This window comes from Castor canadensis, chromosome 1 (genome assembly GCF_047511655.1).
Source record: "Castor canadensis chromosome 1, mCasCan1.hap1v2, whole genome shotgun sequence".
NCBI classification, from domain to species: Eukaryota; Metazoa; Chordata; class Mammalia; order Rodentia; family Castoridae; genus Castor; species Castor canadensis.
In genome coordinates this window covers 139795995-139823547 of record NC_133386.1, presented here as the reverse complement: position 1 = coordinate 139823547, position 27553 = coordinate 139795995, and the positions used below count along the sequence as shown (strand labels likewise).

General features: G+C 38.6%; 1 protein-coding gene across 3 annotated transcripts in view; it reads left to right on the top strand.

Annotated features, from left to right (window-relative positions):
* The window catches only part of Rnf121 (ring finger protein 121), a 71540-nt gene that overhangs the window by 30277 nt on the left and 13710 nt on the right, over nt 1–27553 (top strand). For 2 of the 3 annotated variants that reach the window (XM_074084093.1, XM_074084095.1), the window contains exons 4-6: nt 19002–19156; nt 22109–22216; nt 26157–26277. In XM_074084093.1, coding sequence (XP_073940194.1) covers nt 19002–19156; nt 22109–22216; nt 26157–26277 — 384 coding nt within the window. Of the gene's footprint in view, nt 1–19001; nt 19157–20010; nt 20030–22108; nt 22217–26156; nt 26278–27553 lie in introns of those variants that run through there. The other variant, XM_074084097.1, reaches the window with a different exon arrangement.

The window sequence follows — 27553 nt, the reverse complement described above, 5'->3', positions numbered from 1 at the left end:
ATTAAACCCAGAACCTCATACTAGGCCACTTGAGCTATGCCCCCCTGCCCTTTTGGGTTTTTTTTTTTGTTGGATTTCATCAAATTAAAAATGTGTATGCATCAAAGAATACTTCCAAGAAAGTGAAAAGAGAGGCTGGCATATAACTTAGTGGTAGAGTGCTTATGTAGCATGCGCCAGTTTGGGTTTAATAACCAATACCACAAGGGAAAAAAAAGTGGGTTTTTGTTTTTGAGATAAGGTCTCATTCACTCACTGCCTCTGCTGGCTTTGAACCCTTGAGTCCCCTGCCTCTGGCTCTAGAGTGACTGGGATTACAGGCACCACCATGCCTGGTTTTAGTTTACCTTTTTGAGGAACTGCCAAATTGTTTTCCACAGTAGTTGCACCATTTTACATTCTAACACATAATGGATTGACTTCCAGTTTCTCTTAACATTCTCACCAATATGTCTCTCTTTTCAGTAGGAAGTGATGTTTTGAGGTGGTCTGGATTTACGTTTCCCTAATGAGATGAGTCTAATGGTACGGAGCATCCTTTCACATGCTTATTGGTTGTTTATCTTCTTTGAAGAAATGTCTACTTAAGATCTTCACCCATTTTTTGGTCATCTTTATTGAGTTGTGAGACTTCTTTATAATAATCTGAATACCTCGCCCATTATCATATATGATTTGCAAATGTCTTGTACTATTTTGTGGATTGTCTTTTTACTTTCTTTTCTTATTTTTCTGGTGGTTCTGGGAATTAAGCCCAACCTTGTGCATGCTAGGTAAACGCTCTACCATTGAGCTACTCCTCTAACCCCACTTTCCACTTTATTTCATTTTTTTTTTTTTTTTGGTGGTATGGGGGTTTGAACTCAGGGTCTTCCACTTGCTTTGCATGTGCACTACACTTTTTTGTGTTAGTTGTTTTCGGAATAGGAGCTTGTGTTTTGTCTTGGGCCAGCCTGGGCCACAGATCCTCCTCTTTATACCTCCTGTGTGCCACCACACCCAGTTTTATTAGCCTAATTTGTTAATTAACTCAATTTTTTTTTTTGTAGATTCTCTCTCTCTCTCTCTCTCTCTCTCCCCCTCTGTCTCTCTCCCTCTCTCTCAACTTAGGGCACCACACTTGCTAGGCAGGCACTCTACCACTTGAGCTATACCTGCAACCCTTTTGCTTTGGTGATTTTCTGATATGGTCTCTTTGTTTTTGCCTGAGCTGACCATTACCCTGATCCTCCTATTATGCTTCCCACAATACTGGGATGACAGGCACATTCCACCCCACCATTGTTTGTTGAGATGTGAGTCTCACTAATCTTTTGCCCAGGCTGACCTTGAACCTAGACCCTCCCAATCTCTTGTTTCCCTAGTAGCTACTATTGTAGGTATGAGCTACCATGCCCAGCTTCTTTAGTATTTTCTATATATAAGATCTTGTCATTTGAGAAAAAAGATTGTTTTACTTCTTCCTTTCCAGTGGATACTTTTTATTTCTTTTTTTTGAATAATTGTTCTGGCTAGAGCTTCCAGTACAATTTTGAATTAAAAGTGATCAGCAAGCATCCTTGTCTTTTTACTGATCTAGGAGGAAAGCTTTCACATTAAGTATAATGTTAACTGCATATTTTATAAATGCTCTTTGTCATGTCAAGGAAAAGTTTGCTTCTATTTCTAGTTTTTAGAGTGTTTATCATGGGTGGGTATTGGATTTTTCAACACTGTTTTTTACATCAGTTGAGATAATCCTTTGTCCTATTAATGTGATGTATTACTTTGGTTAATTTTTATATGTTGAGTCACCATTTTATTCTTGGGATAAGTCATAGTGTGTAATCTCTTTTTTTTTTTTATTTTTTGGTGCTAGGTATTGAACCCCAAGACCTCACACATGCCAAGCAGATGCTTTACTACTGAACTGATTTGCTAGTATTTACTCAATGATTTGTGCATTTATAAAGGATATTGGCTTATAGTTTTCTTTTTTGCATAACGTGTTATCTTATTTTGGTATCAGGAAAATAAATGTTAACTAGCCTCATAGACTTACTTAGAGGAAGTATTCCCCTTTTTCTGTTTTTTGAGGACTGGAATTTTGATATAGTATAAAAGGCCTTGGTATGGGAGTCAGGTAATCTATGATATAGTTCTGTGACTGCTGTCAGATAGTGAACCTTGTACAAATTATTCCTTCTTGGTCTCTTTTTTTTCCTCATCCTTATGTTTGATCTTTCATGTGACGGTTTATCACTAGACAAAAGTCTCTTCAAGCTTTCAAATATGTATTTTGGCCATACTAGGGTTTCAACTCAGGACTTTATGCTTGCTGGGCAAATGTTCTACCCACTTGAGCCACTCTGCCAGTCCTGTTTTTCAAGATAGGATCTCGCAAACTATTTGCCTGGACTGGCTTCAAACTGTGATCCTTCTGATCTCTGCCTTGTGAGTAGTAGTCCCTTGCTTCAAATATTTTTAATTATTATAATTCCAGAGGCTGAAATTACAAAAAAGAAATTAGTTTTTATAAGAATGCAAATTTCAGCTAAATATTGTTTTAAAAAAATTTAACACTGGAAACTGTTCCACAGTGGGATGTAGTCTCATACAGAAAGGAGCTATGTTTTAGCAGAAATAAGTAACCTGTTGTCAAGGATTTTGTGATTTTATATGGTTGATGATTGCATTTCCTTGAAGTCTTCTCCTTCAGCTCTAAAATCTGTATCTGGTTGAATTACCATGTGAGGTAAAGGCTTGTTTTGTTCTTAGAAGATGAAACAGACATGTATAGAGACCATGGATGACACTTATGTTCTGATTACAGAAATTATGTTATTTTTTTTTAAATTCAAACAAGCCAGGAATGGTGGCTTATGCCTATAATCTCAATACTTGGGAGGCTGAAGCAGGAGGATCATGAGTTTAAGGCAAGTCTGGGCTACATAGGAAGACCCTGTCTCAAAAAATTAAAAAAAAAAAAAGAGTGTGTAGAAGAAATAAAAAATATTGCTGGGGGCATGGCTCAAGTAGTAGAGCAACTGTCTAGTAAGCATTGGTCTTGAGTTCAAGCTCTAGTGCCACTTTCCACCAAAAAAAAAAAAAAAAAAAGTATTAGGGCCAATGTGAGTTGGGCATGGTGGTACACAACTGTAATCCCAGCACTCAGAAGGATTGTGAGTTCTAAGTCGGCCTGGGCTACATGGACAGACCCAATTTTAACCCCCTCAAAAAATGCCCAGAGGGTTACTGTTACCAACTTGGTACATTTGGATATTTTTCTATGTATGTATTTATAAACTTTTATAATGAATGTTTCATAATGCATTCTTAAATGCATGTTTATGACATGCATTAAGTTCTGCAACATTTTCCATCTATTTTATCTCTCAAATCTGTCCATATTAATATGTATATTATCCTCTTAAACTAAAAATTGTGTAGTATCTCTTAAATATATTTTTTTGAAAAATTATCTTCTATTAATAAATATGTTAATGGTTTATAACATTTACAACAATTCAGCAAGCTTCTCATACATATATAATTCGCATATCTGTGCAAGTATTTCTGTAGAATGAGTTCCTCAAAATGTAATTGCCTGCTCAACATACATACAGTTTTTTCCTTTTCTTTCTTTTTTTTAGGACAGGGTCTCACAATATAGCCTGGAATTCGATGTAGCTTAGTCTGACCTTGAACTCAGGATCCTCCTGTCTACCTCTCCTGAGTGCTGGGATCATAGGCATGTACCACCACACTGGTTTTCATCACTCTCTGTAATCTTTGTCAACCAAGTAAAGTAAAATGTCTGATTTTTTAAAGTATTTCCTTAATTATAAATGAAGTTGAGCATGTTTTCATGCTTATTGGGCATTTTGTTTCTTTTAATTATTTGTTCATATTGGCTAGTTTTTATGTTTGATATTTTAATTTTTTTTTTCTTTTTTGAGGGAACATCTCACTGTGTAGCCCAGGCTGGTTCAAATTCACTGTCCCCTTGCCCCAGCCTTTTTACTGAAGTAATACTTATAATTTTTCAGGGGAGGGGGACCTTTGCATTTTCAGATCAGGAGCTCTACCCTTTGAGCTATGCCTCCATGCCTTTTTGCTTAGGTTGGATCTCACTTTTTTCTCAGGCTGACCTAGGCTGCCATCCTCCTATTTTAAACTTCTGCCATCACTGAGTTGACAGATGCATGCTACCACCCCCAGCTTTTTTCTGTTGAGATGAAGTCTCAAAAACTTATGTGCAGGCTGGTCTGAAACTGTGATACTCCCAATTTCACTAACTAGGGCACCTGGCTTTTGTTTTATTTTGAGACAACATCTCACTTTTATAGCCTAGGGTGGTCTCTAATTCTTGATCCTCCTGCTTTAGCCTCCTGAGTGCTGAGATTACTTGTGCCACCATGCCCATGTAGTACTGAAATTTTTATAGAATAGATTTATGAACTGTCTTGTGAGCTGAGAACTCTATTATTTCTTATTCTGTTTGGATGACTCATCTTTTTTTTTTTCTTTTATTATTCATATGTGCATACAAGGCTTGGGTCATTTCTCCCTTCTGCCCTCACCCCCTCCCTTACCACCCACTGTGCCCCCTTCCCCTCCCCACCACCCCCTCAATACCCAGCAGAAACTATTTTGCCCTTATTTCTAATTTTGTTGTAGAGAGAGTATAAGCAATAATAGGAAGGAACAAGGGTTTTGCTGGTTGAGATAAGGATAGCTGTACAGGGAGTTCACTCACATTAATTTCCTGTGCATGTGTGTTACTTTCTAGGTTAATTCTTTTTGATCTCACCTTTTCTCTAGTTCCTGTTCCCCTTCTCCTATTGGCCTCAGTTGCTTTTAAGGTATCTGCTTTAGTTTCTCTGCGTTAAGGGCAACAACTGCTAGCTAATTTTTTTTTTTCTTTTATTATTCATATGTGCATACAAGGCTTGGTTTATTTCTCCCCCCTGCCCCCACCCCCTCCCTTACCACCCACTCCACCCCCTCCTGCTCCCCCCCTCAATACCCAGCAGAAACTATTTTGCCCTTATCTCTAATTTTGTTGTAGAGAGAGTATAAGCAATAATAGGAGGGAACAAGGGGTTTTGCTGGTTGAGATAAAGATAGCTATACAGGGCATTGACTCACATTGATTTCCTGTGCGTGGGTGTTACCTTCTAGGTTAATTCTTTTTGGTCTAACCTTTTCTCTAGTACCTGGTCCCCTTTTCCTATTGGCCTCAGTTGCTTTAAGGTATCTGCTTTAGTTTCTCTGCATTAAGGGCAACAAATGCTAGCTAGTTTTTTAGGTGTCTTACCTATCCTCACCCCTCCCTTGTGTGCTCTCGCTTTTATCATGTGCTCATAGTCCAATCCCCTTGTTGTGTTTGCCCTTGATCTAATGTCCACATATGAGGGAGAACATACGATTTTTGGTTTTTTGAGCCAGGCTAACCTCACTCAGAATGATGTTCTCCAATTCCATCCATTTACCAGCGAATGATAACATTTCGTTCTTCTTCATGGCTGCATAAAATTCCATTGTGTATAGATACCACATTTTCTTAATCCATTCGTCAGTGGTGGGGCATCTTGGCTGTTTCCATGACTTGGCTATTGTGAATAGTGCCGCAATAAACATGGGTGTGCAGGTGCCTCTGGAGTAACAGTCTTTTGGGTATATCCCCAAGAGTGGTATTGCTGGATCAAATGGTAGATCGATGTCCAGCTTTTTAAGTAGCCTCCAAATTTTTTTCCAGAGTGGTTGTACTAGTCTACATTCCCACCAACAGTGTAAGAGGGTTCCTTTTTCCCCGCATCCTCGCCAACACCTGTTGTTGGTGGTGTTGCTGATGATGGCTATTCTAACAGGGGTGAGGTGGAATCTTAGTGTGGTTTTAATTTGCATTTCCTTTATTGCTAGAGATGGTGAGCATTTTTTCATGTGTTTTCTGGCCATTTGAATTTCTTCTTTTGAGAAAGTTCTGTTTAGTTCACATGCCCATTTCTTTATTGGTTCATTAGTTTTGGGAGAATTTAGTTTTTTAAGTTCCCTGTATATTCTGGTTATCAGTCCTTTGTCTGATGTATAATTGGCAAATATTTTCTCCCACTCTGTGGGTGTTCTCCAGTTTAGAGACCATTTCTTTTGATGAACAGAAGCTTTTTAGTTTTATGAGGTCCCATTTATCTATGCTATCTCTTAGTTGCTGTGCTGCTGGGGTTTCATTGAGAAAGTTCTTACCTATACCTACTAACTCCAGAGTATTTCCTACTCTTTCTTGTGTCAAGTTAAGAGTTTGGGGTCTGATATTAAGATCCTTGATCCATTTTGAGTTAATCTTGGTATAGGGTGATATACATGGATCTAGTTTCAGTTTTTTGCAGGCTGCTAACCAGTTTTCCCAGCAGTTTTTGTTGAAGAGGCTGCTATTTCTCCATCGTATATTTTTAGCTCCTTTGTCAAAGATAAGTTGCTCATAGTTGTGTGGCTTCATATCTGGATCCTCTATTCTGTTCCACTGGTCTTCATGTCTGTTTTTGTGCCAGTACCATGCTGTTTTTATTGTTATTGCTTTGTAATATAGTTTGAAGTCAGGTATTGTAATACCTCCTGCATTGTTCTTTTGACTGAGTATTGCCTTGGCTATTCGTGGCCTCTTGTGTTTCCATATAAATTTAACAGTAGATTTTTCAATCTCTTTGATGAATGTCATTGGAATTTTGATGGGAATTGCATTAAACATGTAGATTACTTTGGGGAGTATCGACATTTTTACTATGTTGATTCTACCAATCCATGAGCATGGGAGATCTCTCCACTTTCTATAGTCTTCCTCAATCTCTTTCTTCAGAAGTGTATAGTTTTCCTTGTAGAGGTCTTTCACATCTTTTGTTAGGTTTACACCTAGGTATTTGATTTTTTTTGAGGCTATTGTAAATGGAATTGTTTTCATACATTCTTTTTCCGTTTGCTCATTGTTAGTGTATAGAAATGCTAATGATTTTTCTATGTTGATTTTATATCCTGCTACCTTGCTATAGCTATTGATGATGTCTAGAAGCTTCTGAGTAGAGTTTTTTGGGTCTTTAAGGTATAGGATCATGTCATCTGCAAATAGGGATATTTTGACAGTTTCTTTACCTATTTGTGTTTGGCAGTTTTCCTTCCCTTTCTATTTCATGGAACAGTTTAAGGAGGGTTGGTATCAGTTCTTCTTTAAAGGTCTGATAGAATTCAGCAGAGAATCCATCAGGTCCTGGACTTTTCTTTTTGGGGAGACTCTTGATTGCTGCTTCAATTTCATTTTGTGTTATAGGTCTATTCAGGTGATTAATTTCCTCTTGGTTCAGTTTTGGATGATCATATGTATCTAGAAATCTGTCCATTTCTTTTAGATTTTCAAATTTATTTGAATATAGGTTCTCAAAGTAGTCTCTGATGATTTCCTGGACTTCCATGGTGTTTGTTGTTATCTCCCCTTTTGCATTCCTGATTCTACTAATTTGGGTTTTTTCTCTCCTCATTTTAGTCAGGTTTGCCAGGGGTCTATCGATCTTGTTTATTTTTTCAAAGAACCAACTTTTTGTTTCATTAATTCTTTGTATGGTTTTTTTGGTTTCTATTTCGTTGATTTCAGCTCTTATTTTTGTTATTTCTCTCCTTCTATTTGTTTTGGGATTTGCTTGTTCTTGTTTTTCTAGGAGTTTGAGATGTATCATTAGGTCATTGATTTGGGATCTTTCAATCTTTTTAATATATGCACTCATGGCTATAAACTTTCCTCTCAAGACTGCCTTAGCTGTGTCCCATAGGTTCCGGTAGGTTGTGTTTTCATTTTCATTGACTTCCAGGAACATTTTAATTTCCTCTTTTATTGCATCGATGATCCATTCTTCATTAAGTAATGAGTTATTTAGTTTCCAGCTGTTTGCATGTTTTTTGTCTTTACTTTTGTTGTTGAGTTCTACTTTTACTGCATTGTGGTCAGATAGTATGCACGGTATTATTTCTATTTTCTTATATTTGCTGGGACTTGCTTTGTGCCCTAGGATATGATCTATTTTGGAGAAGGTTCCATGGGCTGCTGAGAAGAATGTATATTGTGTAGAGGTTGGATGAAATGTTCTGTAGACATCTACTAGGTCCACTTGATCTATTGCATATTTTAGATCTTGGATTTCTTTATTGAGTTTTTGTTTGGATGACCTATCTATTGATGATAATGGAGTGTTAAAGTCTCCCACAACCACTGTGTTGGCGTTTATATATGCTTTTAGGTCTTTCAGGGTATGTTTGATGAAATTGGGTGCGTTGACATTGGGTGCGTACAGATTGATGATTATTATTTCCTTTTGGTCTATTTCCCCTTTTATTAGTATGGAATGTCCTTCTTTATCTCGTTTGATCAATGTAGGTTTGAAGTCTACTTTGTCAGAGATAAGTATTGCTACTCCTGCTTGTTTTCGGGGGCCATTGGCTTGGTAAATCTTCTTCCAGCCTTTCATCCTAAGCATATGCTTATTTCTGTCGGTGAGATGAGTCTCCTGTAAGCAACAAATTGTTGGATCTTCTTTTTTAATCCATTTTGTCAAACGGTGTCTTTTGATGGGTGAATTAAGTCCATTAACATTAAGTGTTAGTACTGATAGGTATGTGGTGATTCCTGCCATTTAGTTATCTTAGTTGTTTGAAGGTTTGATTGTGTGTACCTAACTTGATGTTACTCTCTACTGTCTTGCTTTTTCTTATCCTGTGGTTTGGTGCTGCCTGCCTTTTCATGGTTAAGTTGGGTGTCACTTTCTGTGTGCAGGATCCCTTGCAGAATCTTTTGTAATGGTGGCTTTGTGGTCACATATTGTTTTAGTTTCTGCTTATCATGGAAGACTTTTATTGCTCCATCTATTTTGAATGATAGCTTTGCTGGGTAGAGTATCCTGGGGTTGAAGTTATTTTCATTCAGTGCCCGGAAGATCTCACCCCACGCTCTTCTTGCTTTTAATGTTTCTGTTGAGAAGTCTGCTGTGATTTTGATGGGTTTACCTTTGTATGTTACTTGTTTTTTCTCTCTTGCAGCCTTCAATATTCTTTCCTTAGTTTCTGAACTTGTTGTTTTAATGATGATATGTCGTGGAGTAGTTCTATTTTGATCTGGTCTGTTTGGTGTCCTGGAGGCCTCTTGCATCTGTATGGGAATATCTTTCTCTAGATTTGGGAAATTTTCCGTTATTATTTTGTTGAATATATTACGCATTCCCTTCGCTTGCACCTCTTCTCCTTCTTCGATGCCCATGATTCTCAAGTTTGGTCTTTTGATGGAGTCAGTGAGTTCTTGCATTTTCTTTTCACAGGTCTTGAGTTGTTTAATTAATAGTTCTTCAGTTTTTCCTTTAATTGCCATTTCATCTTCAAGTTCTGAGATTCTGTCTTCTGTTTGTTCTATTCTGCTGGATTGGCCTTCCGTTTTGTTTTGCAGTTCTGTTTCGTTCTTTTTTCTGAGGTTTTCCATATCCTGGCTGTTTTCTTCTTTATTGTTGTCTATTTTTGTCCTGAGTTCATTTATCCATTTATTCATTGTGTTCTCTCTTTCACTTTGGTGTTTATACAGTGCTTCTATGGTTTCCTTTATTTCTTCTTTTGCTTTTTCAAATTCTCTATTTTTATTGTCTTGGAATTTCTTGAGTGTCTCCTGTACATTTTGGTTGACCCTATCTAGTATCATCTCTATAAAATTCTCATTGAGTACTTGTAGTATGTCTTCTTTTAAATTATTCTTGTAGGCTTCATTGGGTCCTTTGGCATAGTTTATCTTCATTTTGTTGGAGTCTGGCTCTGAGTTTCTGTTCTCTTCATTCCCCTCTGGTTCCTGTACTAATTTTTTGCAACTGCTAGCTAATTTTTTAGGTGTCTTACCTATCTTCACCCCTTACTTGTGTGCTCTCGATTTTATCATGTGTTCAAAGTCCAGTCCCATTGTTGTGTTTGCCCTTGATCTAATGTCCACATATGAGGGAGAACATAACGATTTTTGGTCTTTTGGGCCAGGCTAACCTCACTCAGAATGATGTTCTTCAATTCCATCCATTTACCAGCGAATGATAACATTTCGTTCTTCTTCATGGCTGCATAAAATTCCATTGTGTATAGATACCACATTTTCATAATCCATTCGTCAGTAGTGGGGCATCTTGGCTGTTTCCATAACTTGGCTATTGTGAATAGTGCTGCAATAAACATGGGTGTGCAGGTGCCTCTGGAGTAACCTGTGTCACAGTCTTTTGGGTATATCCCCAAGAATGGTATTGCTGGATCAAATGGTGGATCAAATGGTAGATCAATGTCTAGCTTTTTAAGTAGCCTCCAAATTTTTTTCCAGAGTGGTTGTACTAGTCTACATTCCCACCAACAGTGTAAGAGGGTTCCTTTTTCCCCACTCCTTGCCAACACCTGTTGTTGGTGGTGTTGCTAATGATGGCTATTCTAACAGGGGTGAGGTGGAATCTTAGTGTGGTTTTAATTTGCATTTCCTTCATTGCTAGAGATGGTGAGCATTTTTTCATGTGTTTTCTGGCCATTTGAATTTCTTCTTTTGAGAAAGTTCTGTTTAGTTCACTTGCCCATTTCTTTATTGGTTCATTAGTTTTGGGAGAATTTATTTTTTTAAGTTCCCTGTATATTCTGGTTATCAGTCCTTTGTCTGATGTATAGTTGGCAAATATTTTCTCCCGCTCTATGGGTGGTCAGTTTAGAGACTATTTCTTTTGATGAACAGAAGCTTTTTAGCTTTATGAGGTCCCATTTATCTATGCTATCTGTTAGTTGCTGTGCTGCTGGGGTTTCATTGAGAAAGTTCTTACCTATACCTACTAACTCCAGAGTATTTCCTACTCTTTCCTGTATCAACTTAAGAGTTTGGGGTCTGATATTAAGATCCTTGATCCATTTTGAGTTAATATTGGTATAGGGTGATATACATGGATCTAGTTTCAGTTTTTTGCAGACTGCTAACCAGTTTCCCAGCAGTTTTTGTTGAAGAGGCTGCTATTTCTCCATCGTATATTTTTAGCTCCTTTGTCAAAGACAAGTTGGTTATAGTTGTGTGGCTTCATATCTGGATCCTCTATTCTGTTCCACTGGTCTTCATGTCTGTTTTTGTGCCAGTACCATGCTGTTTTTATTGTTATTGCTTTGTAATATAGTTTGAAGTCAGGTATTGTGATACCTCCTGCATTGTTCTTTTGACTGAGTATTGCCTTGGCTATTCATGGCCTCTTGTGTTTCCATATAAATTTAATGGTAGATTTTTCAATCTCTTTAATGAATGTCATTGGAATTTTGATGGGAATTGCATTAAACATGTAGATTACTTTTGGGAGTATCGACATTTTTACTATGTTGATTCTACCAATCCGTGAGCATGGGAGATCTCTCCACTTTCTATAGTCTTCCTCAATCTCTTTCTTCAGAAGTGTATAGTTTTCCTTGTAGAGGTCTTTCACATCTTTTGTTAGGTTTACACCTAGGTATTTGATTTTTTTTGAGGCTATTGTAAATGGAATTGTTTTCATACATTCTTTTTCAGTTTGCTCATTGTTAGTGTATAGAAATGCTAATGATTTTTCTATGTTGATTTTATATCCTGCTACCTTGCTATAGCTATTGATGATGTCTAGAAGCTTCTGAGTAGAGTTTTTTGGGTGGATGACTCATCTTGCTATTCTTGATTTTCCATCAGTTCATTTAAAGTTTTTCTCTTGGTAGACTTTAGGTAATAGCCATAGCCACCAACTTTATAGCTTTTGGGGACTAATAACACCTACTACCATTTATTAGGTGCTTTATAATCTGCCAGGTGTTTTGTTATGAGGTAGATAGTGTTATTGTTGCCATCGTGTGGATCAAGAAATGGACTCTTAAGCTGGACACTGGTGGCTCACACCTCTAATCCTAGCTACTTCGGAGGCTCAGATCAGGAAGATCGAGTTTCGAGGCCAGTCCAGGCAAATAGTTCAAGAGACTCCACTCCAAAATAACCAGAGAAAAATGAACTGGAGGTGTGGCTCAAGTGCTAGAGTACCTGCTTTGCAGGCATGAAGCCCTGAGTTCAAACCCTAGTCCTACCAAAAAAAAAAAAAAAGTAAAGAGGCTGATCTAAGGGTATAGCTCAGTGGTAGAGTGCTTGCTTTCTATGAGTGAGGCCTTGGGTTACTGCCCCAGCACTGCAAAAACAGAAAACTAAGTAAAGAAATCCTGTTATAGGCTATGGCATTGATGAACTTAAAGACATTATGCTAAGTGAAATAAGCCAGTCATAAAGAGACTATTTGAGGTCCACTTATCTTAAGTAGCTAAGGTAGTCAAACTTATAAAGACAAAGTAGAATGATTACCAGGGGCTAGGAAGAGGAAAGAGAGGGAGCTTGTTTCATGGGTATAAAGTTTTAGTGTTGCAAAAAAAAAGGGTTCTGGAAATCTGTTCCACAGCAATGCAGATGTTTTTAACAGTACTGAAGTATACACCTGAAAATGGTTTAAGTGGTAAATTTTATGTTGCCTTATTGCCATAATTAAAAATAATGTTTAAAAATGCAAATAAAATGGTCTGTACTTGAACTAATGATGAGCAGGTTCATTAACCAAAGATTCTAAATAATTTATTTAAAATTTCCTCTACCTGAAGTTCAAAAATACAGCAAGAAAAAAAGCAAATGCTAAGACAAGGACTTACCTTACCAGATATTGAGACATACCATACATGTAGACAAATAGGTGAATGGGATAGAATGAGACTCTCAGAGACAGATCTATGTGTCCTGTGAACTTAACATACAAGAAAGGTATAACCACCCACCAATGAAGAAGGTTTTCTTTATTAAGTAGATTATGTTGAGAGAACCTGCTTACCATGTGGAAAAAAACTAAAACTAGATTATTACAAAAGAATACAAAGAAGAGGTAATATACATTAGGGCTAAGTGTGTACCTCAGTGCTTAAGCACTTGTGTAGCTTACTCAAGGCCCTGGGTTTGATTCTGAACACTCCTCCCTTCAAAAAAAAACAAAATAGATTTGAGAACTTAATTGCAGGGGTTGGGGAGTGGTATGGTTCAAGTGGTAGAATACCTGCCTGCCTTGCATGGGCAAAGCCCTGAATTTAAATCCCAGTACCGCCCATACTAGTAGACCTAATTATGAAAGAACAGGTTATGAAGTTAATAAAAAAAACCCATACAGGTAAGAAAGACTTGGTAAATTTGATTATGTTCAAATTAAGGGTTTTGGTCTAGGACATGGTTCAAGTGGATGGAGCCCTGAGTTCAAATTCCAGCATCACCAAAAAAAAAAAAAAAAAGAAGACTTTTGTTCTAGAAGGATATGGTAGGCAAAGTTAACTGAAAACCAACTGGAGAAGAGATTAGTAATGGAGAAGAGATTAGTAATGATTTAACCTAACAATAAATTAATATTTGGACTATATTAAAGAACTCCATAGTACTGCGTGCCAGTGGCTTATGCCTGTAACCCTAGCTACTCAGGCCAGAGATCAGGAGGATGGTGGTTCAAAGCCAGTCTCATGCAAATAGTTCTTGAGACCCTATTTGAAAAAACCTATCACTTTCTCTCTCTCTCTCTCTCTCTTTCACACACACACACACACACACACACACACACACACAAGACTGATGGAGTGCTTTAAGCATTAAGAGAGCTTGCAAGTGTGAGGCTGAATTCAAACCCCAGTGCCACAAAAACAACAAAAAAAAATCCCACCTCCAGGCTGGAGATGTTGCTCAGTGGTAGAGTGTTTGCTGTGCATGAGACCCTGAGCTTGATCCCAGCACCACAAAACATCAATCACAAAGTAAAAACAAGGGAACTTTTAGAAATGAACAGACATAGGAAAATGGACAAAGCATATAAACAGTTCGCAGGCAAAGAGACCAAAAAGGCCTTTGAACATAAGAAGAGATGCTCAGAGTCATTAGTAGAGAAATTAAACATTAAAACAGTAAGATATCTCTTTACATCTACTAGACTGTAAAAAATAATACAAAACCTGAATAATGCCATGTGTTAGCAGGGATCAGAGGTATACTCTTCTGTGGGTATGAAAACTGGTGCAGGCATTGCGGATAGCAGCACAGCACTGTGATACAAAGGGACATATGAGGATGTTCATTTAAGTATTACTTTGGCAGTAACTCAAATGAGGAGTTGGAGGCATTCTGGATACCTATCTCTGAGAATAAATAGGTAAAATGTGGTAGATGTATGTTTTGAAACTGTTGCAGTTAAAAGCAACACATTAGATGTACCTCTAGCAACTTGGGCGGACCCTAAAACCATAATACTGAGTAGAAAAAGTAAGAAGCAGAAAGACACATAGCACAGTGCTAATTAAGAAATTAAAAATAAGTCTGGCATCAGTTGCTTGCACCTGCAATCCTAGCTACCTGGAAGGCTGGGATCAGGAGGACCACAGTTTGAGGCCAGCCTGGGCAAATAGTTCATGAGACCCCTGTCTCCAAGATAACCAGAACAAAATGGACTGGAAGTTTTGGTTCAGGTGGTACAGCATGTGCTTTGCAGTGTGAAACCCTGAGTTCAAACCTCAGTCCCACCACCACCACAACCAACAACAACAACAGCAACAAAAAGGACATTAAAAATACATTCATAGAAACATTTTGTATGAACAGGTACAAGCAAAAGTTCACATATTAAGCACATTGTAATGTCCTTAGGATGAAGAAAGAGAATAAAAGAATCAAAACAACTCCCCAGAGAATGCTGTGTAATGGCAAGGCACCGAGATTGTTGTTGAGTAGCAGAAACATGACTGTTTGAGGTTAGCCATTCCAAGACATGATGGGATTAATTCATAAGACCAGTATTGCTCTCATACTGTATAAAATGCAGGTTGGCGGCCCAAGCTGTCAGTGGGTACACGTGACCACCTTGTGGAAAAACACTGGTTCTGTTCTCCTATACCAGGGTTTCTTAAAAGGGAGACGTTGGCATTTTAGGGAAGAGAGGGGGTAAGGTTGTTTTGTATATCATAGAATGTTTAACTGCATCCCTGGCCTCTACCTCCTAGATACTAGTAGCGCTTTTCTCCTAGTTGTGACCAACTGTATCTCCAGATATTGCCATATTACTCCTGGGGAACAAAACTATCCCTGATGAGAAGCCCTGTTCTAGGATCTAGAACCTAGAGTAATGTGGATGGTGTCAGTTTTGAGACTGATTATGAACAGAGGTACCTGCCTACTGAATTCTGTAACTTAGGAATTCAAGTCTAATCTTTCATTAGAAGAAGAGAAAGTTAAGTCTAAAATGTTCACTGGAGCAAGAGATCCTACTGTTTTCTATATCTAAATTTCAATACTGTTCTTTTCAGTTCCAGCAACAGTAATAATATTACCTTAAGTTGCTTATAGTTTAAATATGTTAATTTAAAAAAATACTTTTCCCAACTGAAGATATAGATCAGTGGTATTGTGCTTACCTAGCATGCACAAGGCCGTGGGTCCACGAGGGCAGGGGACGGGAACCACGAAAAACTTTTCTTTATAAGAAAAGCTCTGTAAAGTATAATTTATCTCCATTTTTCAGATTAGTAAACCACAGAGCAGAATCTGATGTGATTTTCTAGGAGCACATGATCATTAAATTGGAGATCTGGACCCCAAACCCAAATCTCATTCTTGGTTAAGTGTTTTTCCATAGGTTTCTCTCAAAAGTTTTAGGAAACTGTTTTTGCCCCTGTCATTTATGTTTTTAGCTATCCTGAGTTTCCTTCCTTAATGACTTTTCTCTAAGTGTCCTTGGATCTCAAGTACTTTCATAATCCTGCTTTATTTTCATTGTCTGACCTTACTAGCCTTTCCAGAGTTCCTTTATAAACTCAGAGAATGATTACAGGGAGGCAGCTAGGGAGACAAAAGAGTTTTTATCATCTAGGCAGAGTCTACTATTACTTACTCCCTAGTTCCCTCAGGGATGTTAGGGGAAGGAATAAGTTTATGCCTGGAAAAGTATCTGTTCTATTTTTAAAGGTCTCCAAAGAGAAGCTTTTCATCATCCCTGTCTGCTGCCAGATATAGTTTCTTTCAAAGCCCCACCCCCCTGGACTGCTTTTCCTTCCTAAAATGGATGAGCAACAAAACCTCTTACCCTGAAATTTTTTTTTCTTTCTTTTTTTTTTTTTTTTTGCGGTACTGGGGCTTGAACTCAGGGCCTCACGCTTGCTAGGCAGGCGTGTTACCATCTGGGCCGCTCCACCAGCAACCCTGAAATTTTTTAAGTACTACAAATTTCTCCTCAGACCAAGACATTAAGAAGGTTACTAGGATGTGGCTAGAGAATGCTGACTAAATGGTAGAGGTCTTCAATATACTTTCTATGAGAAAAGCAAAGCCTTTGTCCTGAGAATACAGTAAAAACTGCTAGCTGTGCTATACATAAGAGCCTCCTTTTAGCCTCGTCTACCTCTTTAGGCTCATTTCTCATCTCTCTCTCTTTCAAAGACTGGTTGTACTTCCTCCAGCATGCCATGCGCCCTCATCCTAGAATATTCATCATGATCTTTTATGCACCTGGACCTACAAGGCCATCAAGACAGAGAGGAGGGGATGCCTCTTTCATGAAGCTTTTCTTTGTTCCTCCACTTTGAGTAAAGTGCCTCTCCTCTGTACTTTCTAGGCCTCCAGTGCTCAGTCCGTTATAGAACTTATGCTCAATTTTAGTCAATTGTTTGTTTCTCCTCAGTAGACTTTAGTTCTTTTTTTTAATGATAGCAATGGGTATATTTAATGAGTGTGGGTTACTTTAATACAAAAGCACACTTCAAGGACACCAGAAGCTTAAACAGGTGGTGAGAAGGAAGAAATTTGTTATTTTTCCTCAAAGCTCTTACATCCTACTTGTATACAAATTATAGAAAAAGTTTATTACAATTCCATATTAATGATAATGACTCAAAATGGTAGTGATCAAATCCATGCTAGTCTACCAACAACTAATTTAACATTATTGGTGAAAATGTATGCATTTCTTTTATTACATAAAACCAGCAAAAGAAAACTATAATCAATTCCTCTTGCAACTATCCTCTTCCTTAGCAACTTTTCCTTACATTTAAATCGCACTTCCATCCATAACTTTTGTACAAAATCCCAATTCTGATTATAGCGTTTCACTGCTGGATATGAGGGGTTACACGAGACAAAAAATGCTGCTATCTAAAAAAGTTCTTCGTGCACTTTTTCTAGTGGCATAAAATGACACACCAAGAATGTCACCAAAAAGGTAGCTATTCATTGTTTCAGCAACTATCTTGGAAACATCTTCAGGAAATAAGGCGGGAATGGTTTTTATGTGTCCTCTCTACCTTGGCCAAATCCCAAGTCTCCTTCAGAACCATCCAGAGCTCTACCTCTGGCAGAAAATCTTCCTAAATAGCTCTTGTTCACACTGCCACATGTTTCCTCTGAACTCCTGGGTCAGTACTTGATTCTTTGCATAGCTGTGTAACTCATGTGTTTATGTTTCATCATTTAAGTTCTGGAAGCGATGGTAAGGCCAGGGCTTTTCCTTATTTTGTGCTTCCACAACATCTGGCAGAAGTTGAATCAAGTTTTTCTACACAACATCGTCACCAGATGGCACCAGAGTTCCTGCCATTGCCAAACTGGTCATTAAAAATGCCTTCCTTAATGAATTTTAAACTTACTTACTAAGCAAAATGCCACTAAATATGCCTCTACTCTCCCAGAAAGCCTGAGAATTGCTTAGCTTGTTAGAAGAGGGGTTTCAGAAATCAAGCCAAACTCTTCTTCAAGGGGGAAGGATCTTGACTCAGTGAGTTGGAGGTAAACTAGAAGTAGAACCCAGAACCCAGGTCTGCTGAATTTCCACTGAGCTATGTGGTTTCAAAGAGCCTAGTCCTGTCTCAAAAGTCTTCTTTTCTTTTCTCCCTTTTTGTCCCTCTGTTCTACTCTCCCTCTTTCTTGTTTGAATAGCTTTTTCACCCTAAAGTTTCAAGCCTGAAAGTTATAAAACAAGGCAAGATTTTTCATCCTTTTACACTGATACCCAGGCTTACCCCTTATTATATCTTTGTCTAAGTCAGAATAGAATCCAGGTTTTTTGCCTCTCTTAACTCACCCAAATTGTACAAAGCTGCACCTCATGTAGAAAAAACTATCTTGGGCTTGGGAGTATGGCTTAAGTGGTAGAGCACCTGCCTAGCAAGCACAAGGCCTTGAGTTCAAATTCCAGTAATGCAAAAAGAAAAAAAATCTTGACTACAGATCCCTTTCAAAATATGCTATGGATGATTAATGGGGAGTAGGAAAGGCTATGGAGTAGGCTGGTTGTTTTTATGCAACAGCCCAGTTTTTTAAAAACTTTAAGGAGACCAGGAATTCCTGTTCTTTTTCACAAAGGAAAATGTAGCCTAGTCACCACCTGTGAATGAACTTAAAGTCGGCCTCATATTCTAGATAAGCACAAAAATGATGGTAGAAAAAATGCTTTGGGGGCATAGGAAGTCATGACTAATTCTGACTAAAAAGGACACTGTAGGCTTCAATGTGTCTTGGATGTAATGTTACCATGCAGAAATAGAGGCAGGAAGCATATTTTAGCTCAAGAGGGACAACTTAACTTGAAGACATTAGGGAATAAGAGGAGGAGGGCCCTACCACAGATGTTCTCCTTCCAGTCTGTCCTTGGATGCAGGGAAACTAACAAAGAACTTGTTGCAGCCAGCCAGATAAGCCTTACTAGAGATCACATGGAAAGGAAAGATAGCCAAGAGACAGATGAATGAGGGATCAAAGGGAGGAGTCAGGCCTGGTTTCAGGTTTCTAACTTTGATCACTAATGGAGTTACCTTTATTCAAAATTGGAAATGTAGGAGAGAATCAGACTAAAGAAACAAGAAGCATTGTAGAATTGTGGGTAGAGCTGCAGAGATTGCTGGCTAGAGCTGAAGTGCTTGTGTTTCTCTTTCAGATGGTAACCCTCTTTCAGATGTGGGTTGTTCCCCTCTATTTCACAGTGAAGCTACACTGGTGGAGGTTCCTGGTGATCTGGATCTTCTTCTCTGTTGTCACAGCCTTTGTCACCTTCCGAGCCACACGAAAACCTCTAGTACAGACAACCCCAAGGTGAGAGTTTAGGTAGTGGTTTAAAGAGTCTGCGTTTCTTGAAGCTAGTGTGATAGAATGCATGGGAGGACAGTGGGTTTAGTTAGACTGAGAGAATTGCAATTTTCATCTGCCAAGATTATTTGGCGTGGGGCCTCTCTAAAACAAGCTGATTGGGAGACCCACTCCCCTATTCACAGATTTAAAACTCCCAGATGTTTTCCCAAAGCTCACTTTATTGTTTATATCAAAGTATTTATATTAAAAACAAACAAAATAAATAAGCAAATCCTGGTGATCATTGTAGTCTCATTTTTAATGTTATTTTCTTCTGTGAACACTTCTCTGATCTCTAAATAAGATTTTTCCATTATATTCTCTCACAAGACCCTGTAGTTTTCCATCATACAACTTACCACAATTTATAACAAAAATATTATTTTAAATATCTGTCTCCCCCACTAAACTATAACTATGAGATCAGGAACCACATCCATTTTGCTGGTCACTGTATATCCAGGCCCTGCCACAGGGTCTGGCACATAGTAACCTACTCTGAATTTTTGTTGAATGAATGAATCTCAGCAAATTTGCAATTTTCCTATAAATAGTACTTGTTAGACGACAAAAGAGCTGCCACCTTTAAAATTCTTTGTATTTTATCCAAATGCATTTCTCACTTAATCCTCCCAACCAGCTTGTGAGGTCATTTAATATCTGTACTTAACAGAAGAAGAGATTTTTCTCATTCATTCATTCAACAAGCACCTGCTATGTGCCAGGCCCTGTGCTGAGCGCTGGGATACAGACTGGATAAGACATGGTCCCTGTCCTCAAGGAGTGTTCGGTTTAATGGAGGAGATGGACAAGAAAGCACCTGTTGCAGTGCAGTTGGTAAGTCCCAGGAGAGGTGTGCACAGGTCCAGGAGAGCCAAGCAGGGGAACTGGCTAGCTTCAGAGTTGGGACCACTGATCCAAAGTCTTCCAAGTTATAGATTCCTCTCTTCTCATGCTTCCTATGTTCCCCTTTACTGCAAGTCTTTCTCTGTCCTTCTGTGTTTCATTGTACAAAGTGAAGTTGGTGATTCAGAAGTGCCTCTCTGGAGACATTATAGAGGATACAGGCTCTGGAACCAATTGGATGTGGATTGGAATGGATTGGAATGACCAGCCCTGTTATTGTTAGCACTATGATCTCAGCTTTCTGAGCCTTGAATTTTTTATCCCTGAAAATGGGATAATGCTACCTCACATGGAGTGATATAAAGAAAAAAGTGCAACCAGGTGCTGGTAGCTTACTCCTGTAATCCTAGCTATGCAGGAGGCAGACATCAGAACTGTGGTTTGAAACCAGCCCGAGGCAAATAGTAAGATCCTATGCTGAAAATACCTAACACAAGAAAGGGCTTGCTGAGTGGCTTAAGCGGTGCTTAGCAAGTGTGTGGCCCTGAATTCAAATTCCAATACCGCCACCAAAAAGAAAAAAGTACAATAAAACATGTAAGAGTTACCAAGTGCTAAGTGTAGTGGTTCATGCCTGTAATTCCAGCACTCAGGAGGCAGAGGCAGGACAATTGGGCTATATAGTGAGTTCAAGACCAGCCTGGGCTACATAGACTCTAGCTTAAAAAAAAGTTGTTGAATGACAAACAATAACAACTTCTAGATAAAATGATAAAAAAAAAGTGTCAATAATGTAAGTTTTTAAAAATTATAGTAACATTTGAAATACGTTACAGTTTCAAAGCACTTTCATAAGTGTCCTCATTTATTCATTCAGCATTTAATGAGCATATACTAGTTAGTTACAAGGCAGTGAGAAAGATAGGGTAGTTTTCCCATTTTACAAAAAAGTAAACTCGTCCTGTGATGTGATTACCTGAGGTTACTTAGCAAATAAAGCCTCACTTACTCCAAGTTAACTACAAATTAAGGACTGAGGAACCTAAAATTTCATGTCCTTTCTACTGTGTCTTTCTCTTCCCCTGGATATATTCCTCTGGATAAAATAGCTATGTGTGGTCTTTGAGCACAACCTAAAAGATGGTTGAGGCCTCTGCCTAGCCTGAGATGCCATTACTGCTGGCTTAGCCACAGCAGGGAGTCACAGGCAGGGTGGGACCTTGAACTTCCTCCCAGGGCCCTGCAGGTTGGCAGTGACCCAAGTCAGCTTGTGCTGGTTATTCAAACAAATTGCTGAATTGCTCATTAGCTGTCATCACCAGAGAGAATAGTGGTTTCTATTACCAAAGACCTGCCCCTGAAGCATTTAAAAGGCTCTGGTTCATCCAGGGAACCATCTTTCCTCCCTGATTCTACCTAGAGACAGCCACCCAGATTCCACACTGCTCTTCTCTGGGTTCTGAGGCACACTGCTTACACCTCAGAGGCATGAACAACCTCACTCCACCCCTCAACCGCACAATACACATATATCTAATTCAGAGGTTTCTTTCTGAGTTCCTCCCTCCTTATTTCTTTTCCAGAGAAAAAAGTCATTTCAGAAACAAATTTATGAGATAGTCCTTTTATTATTGACCTGTGGATAGGAGCAAAGCTATACTCAGACTACCCAGGCTTAGGTACAAAAACCTGTAGTTAATTCTACCTCTGATTCATCTTCCCTTAAATTCTGTTTCCTGATAAGAACAACTACCCTTCTTCTGAACTAACCTGAATTTAGGAAGACTTAGCTGTCTCAGTCAGCTGTGCCCTTTTATTCATTTGAAACTTGTTTTTAGGGATCTTTTCTTGGTCCAGTACTAGGGAAATATAAAGCATTAGTTTCTTGGAGGTGTTAGGGAAGTGTTTCTAAAATTGAGGAAGTGAACAGCTTTGGACAGTGCCTGTCCAGAACTGAGCATTGAGTCTGATGTTCCCATGGATGTGAGAATAAGGAATTCTGGTGGGTCATTGACCCCTGAGGCTGCATCTCTGTGTCGGCTATACTAACTTTTTATTTCCTTTCTCCAGGTTGGTTTATAAATGGTTCCTGCTGATCTATAAAATCAGCTATGCCACTGGCATTGTTGGCTACATGGCTGTCATGTTTACCCTCTTTGGTCTTAACTTATTATTCAAGTGAGTACCCTTTGCTTTCTTTTTTCTGGTGTTTGGGGAGGAATGCTGGTGATATGTACCTTTCTTCTTGTCCCAAGCCCTGGATATTAACCCTGGATAGCAGGGTAGGAGGCTTCAGCAGGATGAAAGATGGTAAGCCTTCTGTACTTTGTGCTGGCAGAAAGCAAAGAATGTCTGGATATCTAAAAGAGCCACAGTCCAGATCATTGCTTTATTTTCCAAAAGTTTGCATTTCAGTGGAAAAGTATAAGAAAAGTAAAGCACAATAATGATTATAACCAATTACATATAATTCTAACACCCTAACAGCAGTTTTTTTCTCATCTGTGTATACTAGTCTGCCTGAGAGACTTTGTATTCTAACTAGATCAGGAATTGGCAAACTACACCCTTTGGGCCAAATCAGCCCATCACTTGTTTTTATAAAAATAAAGGGTATGATTTTTTTTTTCTTCTTTCAAAACAAGGATTTTTTTGTTTGTTTTAGGCCTGGAACTCAAAATCCTCTCTCAGAGAGTTTGAACCCGAGGCTTTGTGCTTGCTAGGCAAGTACTCTACCACTTGAGCCATGTCCCAGCCCCTAAACTCAGATTCTACTGATTTTAACATAATCGTGCACATTCATTTACTTACTGTCTATGGCTGGTTTTGCATTGAAACAACAGAGTTGAATAGTTGCAGCAGAAACCATATGGGGCATAAAACCTAAAATATTTACTCTCTAGCCCTTTACAAAATAGTTGCCAATCCTTGGTCTAGACAAACTCCTGTGACCTTAGTTGGCCATACTTGGAAAAAGGCCAATTTAAAAGGAAACACAGAAGGGGAATATCTGCAGGAATCTTCACAGTAGTCCTAGAGTGAAGGTGTGAGGGAATGAGTCCACACTGATGGATGTGGGAGCCATCCTGATCTGGAAGCCCCAAAATTCCCCAGGAACATGTCCACTTTGAAAATGTCCCAGTCTACACATTTACTATATAAACAGTGTTGCCTATAACATAGCTGACATTCCACCTTTGTCAAACATCTAGGGAAATAGTTCTAGGAATTTAACTTGTAGAAATTTAATCCTGCTCTGTTTTGGGGCACTTAGGTTATTTTCAATGAACTAATGTTGTAGATAACATGGCTGTGTTGCTTCCTAAGGTTACATCCTTCGGAATGGGATTCTGGTTATTGCTTCAAATTGTCATGGGCCTTCAGAAAGATCTATACTAGTTTCTAAGTCCTTTGACCCCCCCCTTTCCCCCGTTGAGGCAGGAGCAAAGAAGTTCTGAGTTTGGAGACAAGGGTACAGTGAGTCAGTAGGGCAGAAGAGGGTGGAAATGTAGTTACCCGAATGAGGTAATGGTGACCGTTGGCTATGGATCAGAAGGAGTCCTAAGCCTGGGACAGTGCACTGAAGTTAAAGAGGTTTAGGATTCAATTTTAAGTTCACAGATATAAAGGCCACTGACCTCTTCCCTAAACCCAGAATATTGTAGGTGAGAGTAAGTTTGAATCTAAAAGGAGTTTATTTTAGGACAATAAATCTAAGTACTACTTTATATAGTGAAGGGATACTCATAGAATTCTTTCTTCCAAGGGTAAATGAGACCAAAGGAATAAACAGATTCCAGAAAGATTTAGAGGAATTCATCACTACAGAATGCAGGACATCTCATCAAAAGAAAGCAGGATGTTTCCGGTTCCTCTCTAACCAGTGTGGTTAAAAATAAAATAAGAATCAAGATTCTATATTATATTTTAAAGAGGTTTCTTCTATAATTAGTTTCTTTTCACTTTCCAAATTATGCAAGAGAAAAACTGAATTGAGGATCTTAACCATTTTTATGTTACAGAGCAGGTTAATTGGTATAAGATCAGTGATATCTAGTCAGTGGCTTAAATATTACAAGGTTAATGAGAAAACTCAACTTACTATGGTAAATACAATTTACAGCCTTAAGGGCCAGGCACAGGGCTCACATCTGTAGTCCTAACTATTCCAGATGTAGAGATTGGGAGGCCATCCTGGGCAAAAAGTTAGCGGAGACTCCATCTCAATCAATAAGCTATCCATCCTGGTGCTAGTGGCTCACTGCTGTAATCCTAGTTACTTAGTTCAAGGCCAGCCAGGACAAATAGTTCATGAGACCATATCTCCAAAATAACCAGAGAAAAATGGACTAGATGTGTGGCTCAAGCAGTAGAGCACCTGCTTTGCAAGCATCAAACCCTGAGTTCAAACCCCAGTCCCACCAAAAAAAAAATAGTAGTAATAACACTAATAATAATCAGGAGAAGGAGGAGGAAGAGCCAGGTGTAGTGGTGCATATCTGTAATATAGCTATGAGGGAGATTGTAGGTAGGAGGATCTTGGTCCAAGGCCAGCCCCAGGCAAAATAAAAAGTGACACCCTATTCAAAAAATAATTTAAAGCAAAAGAGGGCTGGGGGCGTGGCTAAAGTGGCAGAGAACCTACCTATCATGTGCAAGGTCTGAATTGAAACCCCAGTATTGCCAAAACAATTAAAAACAATATTTACAACTTTAAGTGAACACGTAACACCTCTTTATACAAATATTTTAACAAAGGTAGTTTTCTTAAGGTTGTAAATTATTGATCCTTAGAATTATTAAAATAAACTTCCTGATGTTTCAGAAAAGATCTTTATCCTTCTTAGTACATACACTTGAATAAAAAATTAACTTTGAAAACACTAGGCAGAATATATATAGATGCAACTTAAAATTTTATGGTAACCATGCCAGGTGCTTGTAATCCTAGCTAATTGAGAGGCTGAAACTGGGAGGGTCATGGTTCAAGGTCAGTCGAGGCAAAATAGTTCATGAGACCTTCATCTCCAAAATAACCAGAACAAAATGAACTGGAAGTGTGGCTCAAGTGGTAGAGCGCCTCCTTTGCAAGTGTGAAGGCCTGAGTTCAAACTTTAGTTCTACCAAAAAAAACAAAAGCTGGGCACAGTGGCACATGCCTGTCATCCCAGCTGTGCAGGAAGTATACATAAGAGGTTCACAGTCCAGGACAGCCCAAGCATAAATGTGAAACTCTTTGAACAATACCTAAAGCAAAAAGGGCTAGAGGTGTGTTCAAAGCACAGTATTGCAGGCGGGGAGAGGAAGTGGGGATTATGGTAACTAGTATTAAATATTTACTAATTAATCTTTTTTCTAAGCCTATGTTTGGCAAACTTTTTCTATAAAGGACCAAATAGTAAATATTTTACATTCTGTGGGACAGTAGGCAAAAATCTAGGTTTTTTTTTTTTTTGTGTGTGTGTGTATGTAGGTACATACATACAAAGAGAGAAGACATTCTGTTCCACTCTGTTTACCAGGGGTCCAAGTGCACATCTCAAGAGTGGGATATACTTTGTACCCAATTACTGTCAATGGAGACATTCTCAAAAGAGAGGCCTGGCAGGACATATGTGTCCACTGGGGTCATTTTCAGTCTCTGCTTCAGTGACACCCACATCCTGGCATGCTTTTCTCTCCTTTCAGGGGACTTAACTATTTCACCTTGAGTGTTTGGCTCAGTGAGGTAACTTAGTGAATTGCCAATTTCTAGACTGAGTTTTCACCACCTGGTGTACAGTGATTGCTAACAGTGGAGTCCCCAACATGTAGGTCCCAACCAGTGCAGGCCCTAGGCAGTTATAAGGCATGGCCATTAGTCATGGGAGATAGGAACTTTGAGCAGAGTTGGGAGTAGGAGCATGGTCTTTGCAGTTCACAGTGCTAGCTTCCTCAAGAGTTATCTGTGGGCTGTATAAAAATAAGATACTAGATGCAATTTGGTCATAATTTTCCAATACTTGCTCTGGCCTTTGAGCCAACCAGCTTTAAGCCCTGCCTTGAGTGTCCCAAAGTAGTAATCCAAAGCAGATGTGTTTCAGGGCAGGCCTTACTGGCCATGGTGTTTCCCTTACAGGATTAAACCAGAAGATGCCATGGACTTTGGCATTTCTCTTCTTTTCTATGGCCTCTACTATGGAGTTCTTGAACGGGACTTTGCAGAAATGTGTGCAGACTATATGGCGTCTACCATAGGGGTGAGTTCATCTGTGCTCTTAATACTGCTTCCTGTCACCTCTAAATTGTTCAGGCTAGCATTACTTCTTGATAAGAGAGAAAGACACTAAGGGATGAAAAAAACCATAAAATTCTTCAGGATGTGGGTGGAGATATGCATGGAGATTCCTTCCTTAAAATTTGGAAAGCCAGATCTCAGATGTACCCTGGAGTTTTTAACTTTAGGGCCATCATAGGAGAAAACCACTTTACCCTACAGGAAATTTACATTCATTCAAAAAATGAATGCCTCTTATGTGGCTGGGCACTGTGATATATATTGGAATTAAAAAGGTATACAAAAATCAAGATGGCTCTTGACCAAATGAACTTTACTCTGTAGTGGGAAAGGTGGCTATTAAAGTAATACACATACAATTAGACATAAAAGTATATGTTTAATAAATATTGTAAAGGAATGATTCATGATGTTATGAACAAATATAGTAGTGACACAGTTGACTTAGTCTCAGGGGTCAGTGATGGCTTCCCCAAAGAAGTAACTATTGAGCTAACTTGAACAATGAATAGGAATTAAGTAGATGAAGTGTATATTGTTTAGAGAGAACGACATGTATAAGAGTCCTGTCACAGGGCCAAGGGTGAGCATTTTTGGGGAATTAAGAGTGTGGTTATGAATGTGATGGAAATGTCTAGAGAAATAGTGGCTAGACAGGAGAAAAGCCTTATAAGCCAAATTTAAATTTTTACATTAAAATCACTGAGAGGCTAAGATAGAGAATGACTTTATCAGATTTGCAATAAACAAAGCTCATTCTGGCTGGAGGTACAAAACCAGATTGGAGAGGGTCCACAATTGTGGACTTCTTGAACAATTGTGGTCATCTGGGTAAGATAAAGGAATCTTAGATTAGGACAGAGATGGTAGAAAGGGGAAGAAGTAGACTATTTGAAAAGTATTTTGGAGGTGCGTTTCACAGTTCGTGAATATAGTCTGGTTCCTGAGACCAAGGGAGAAAATATGAAGGATATGTAGGTGTTAAATTTGATGGTTCTGACTCTGAAATATTCAAATGGTAGTGCCTTTCACTACTATTAGGAAATAGTGCAAGAGGACTAGTTGCAGACCATGAAGAGAAACTTAGAGCTTAACATATGCATATGGTAACAACTAATTTGAGAGACCGAAGAAAGTACCCCGAATATTTTCCTAAATGGAAATGTATTTTTGTTATTTGTTTTATAAGTTACTTAAATAACGTATACATACTCCTCATCTCAGTATCATTCCCTCAG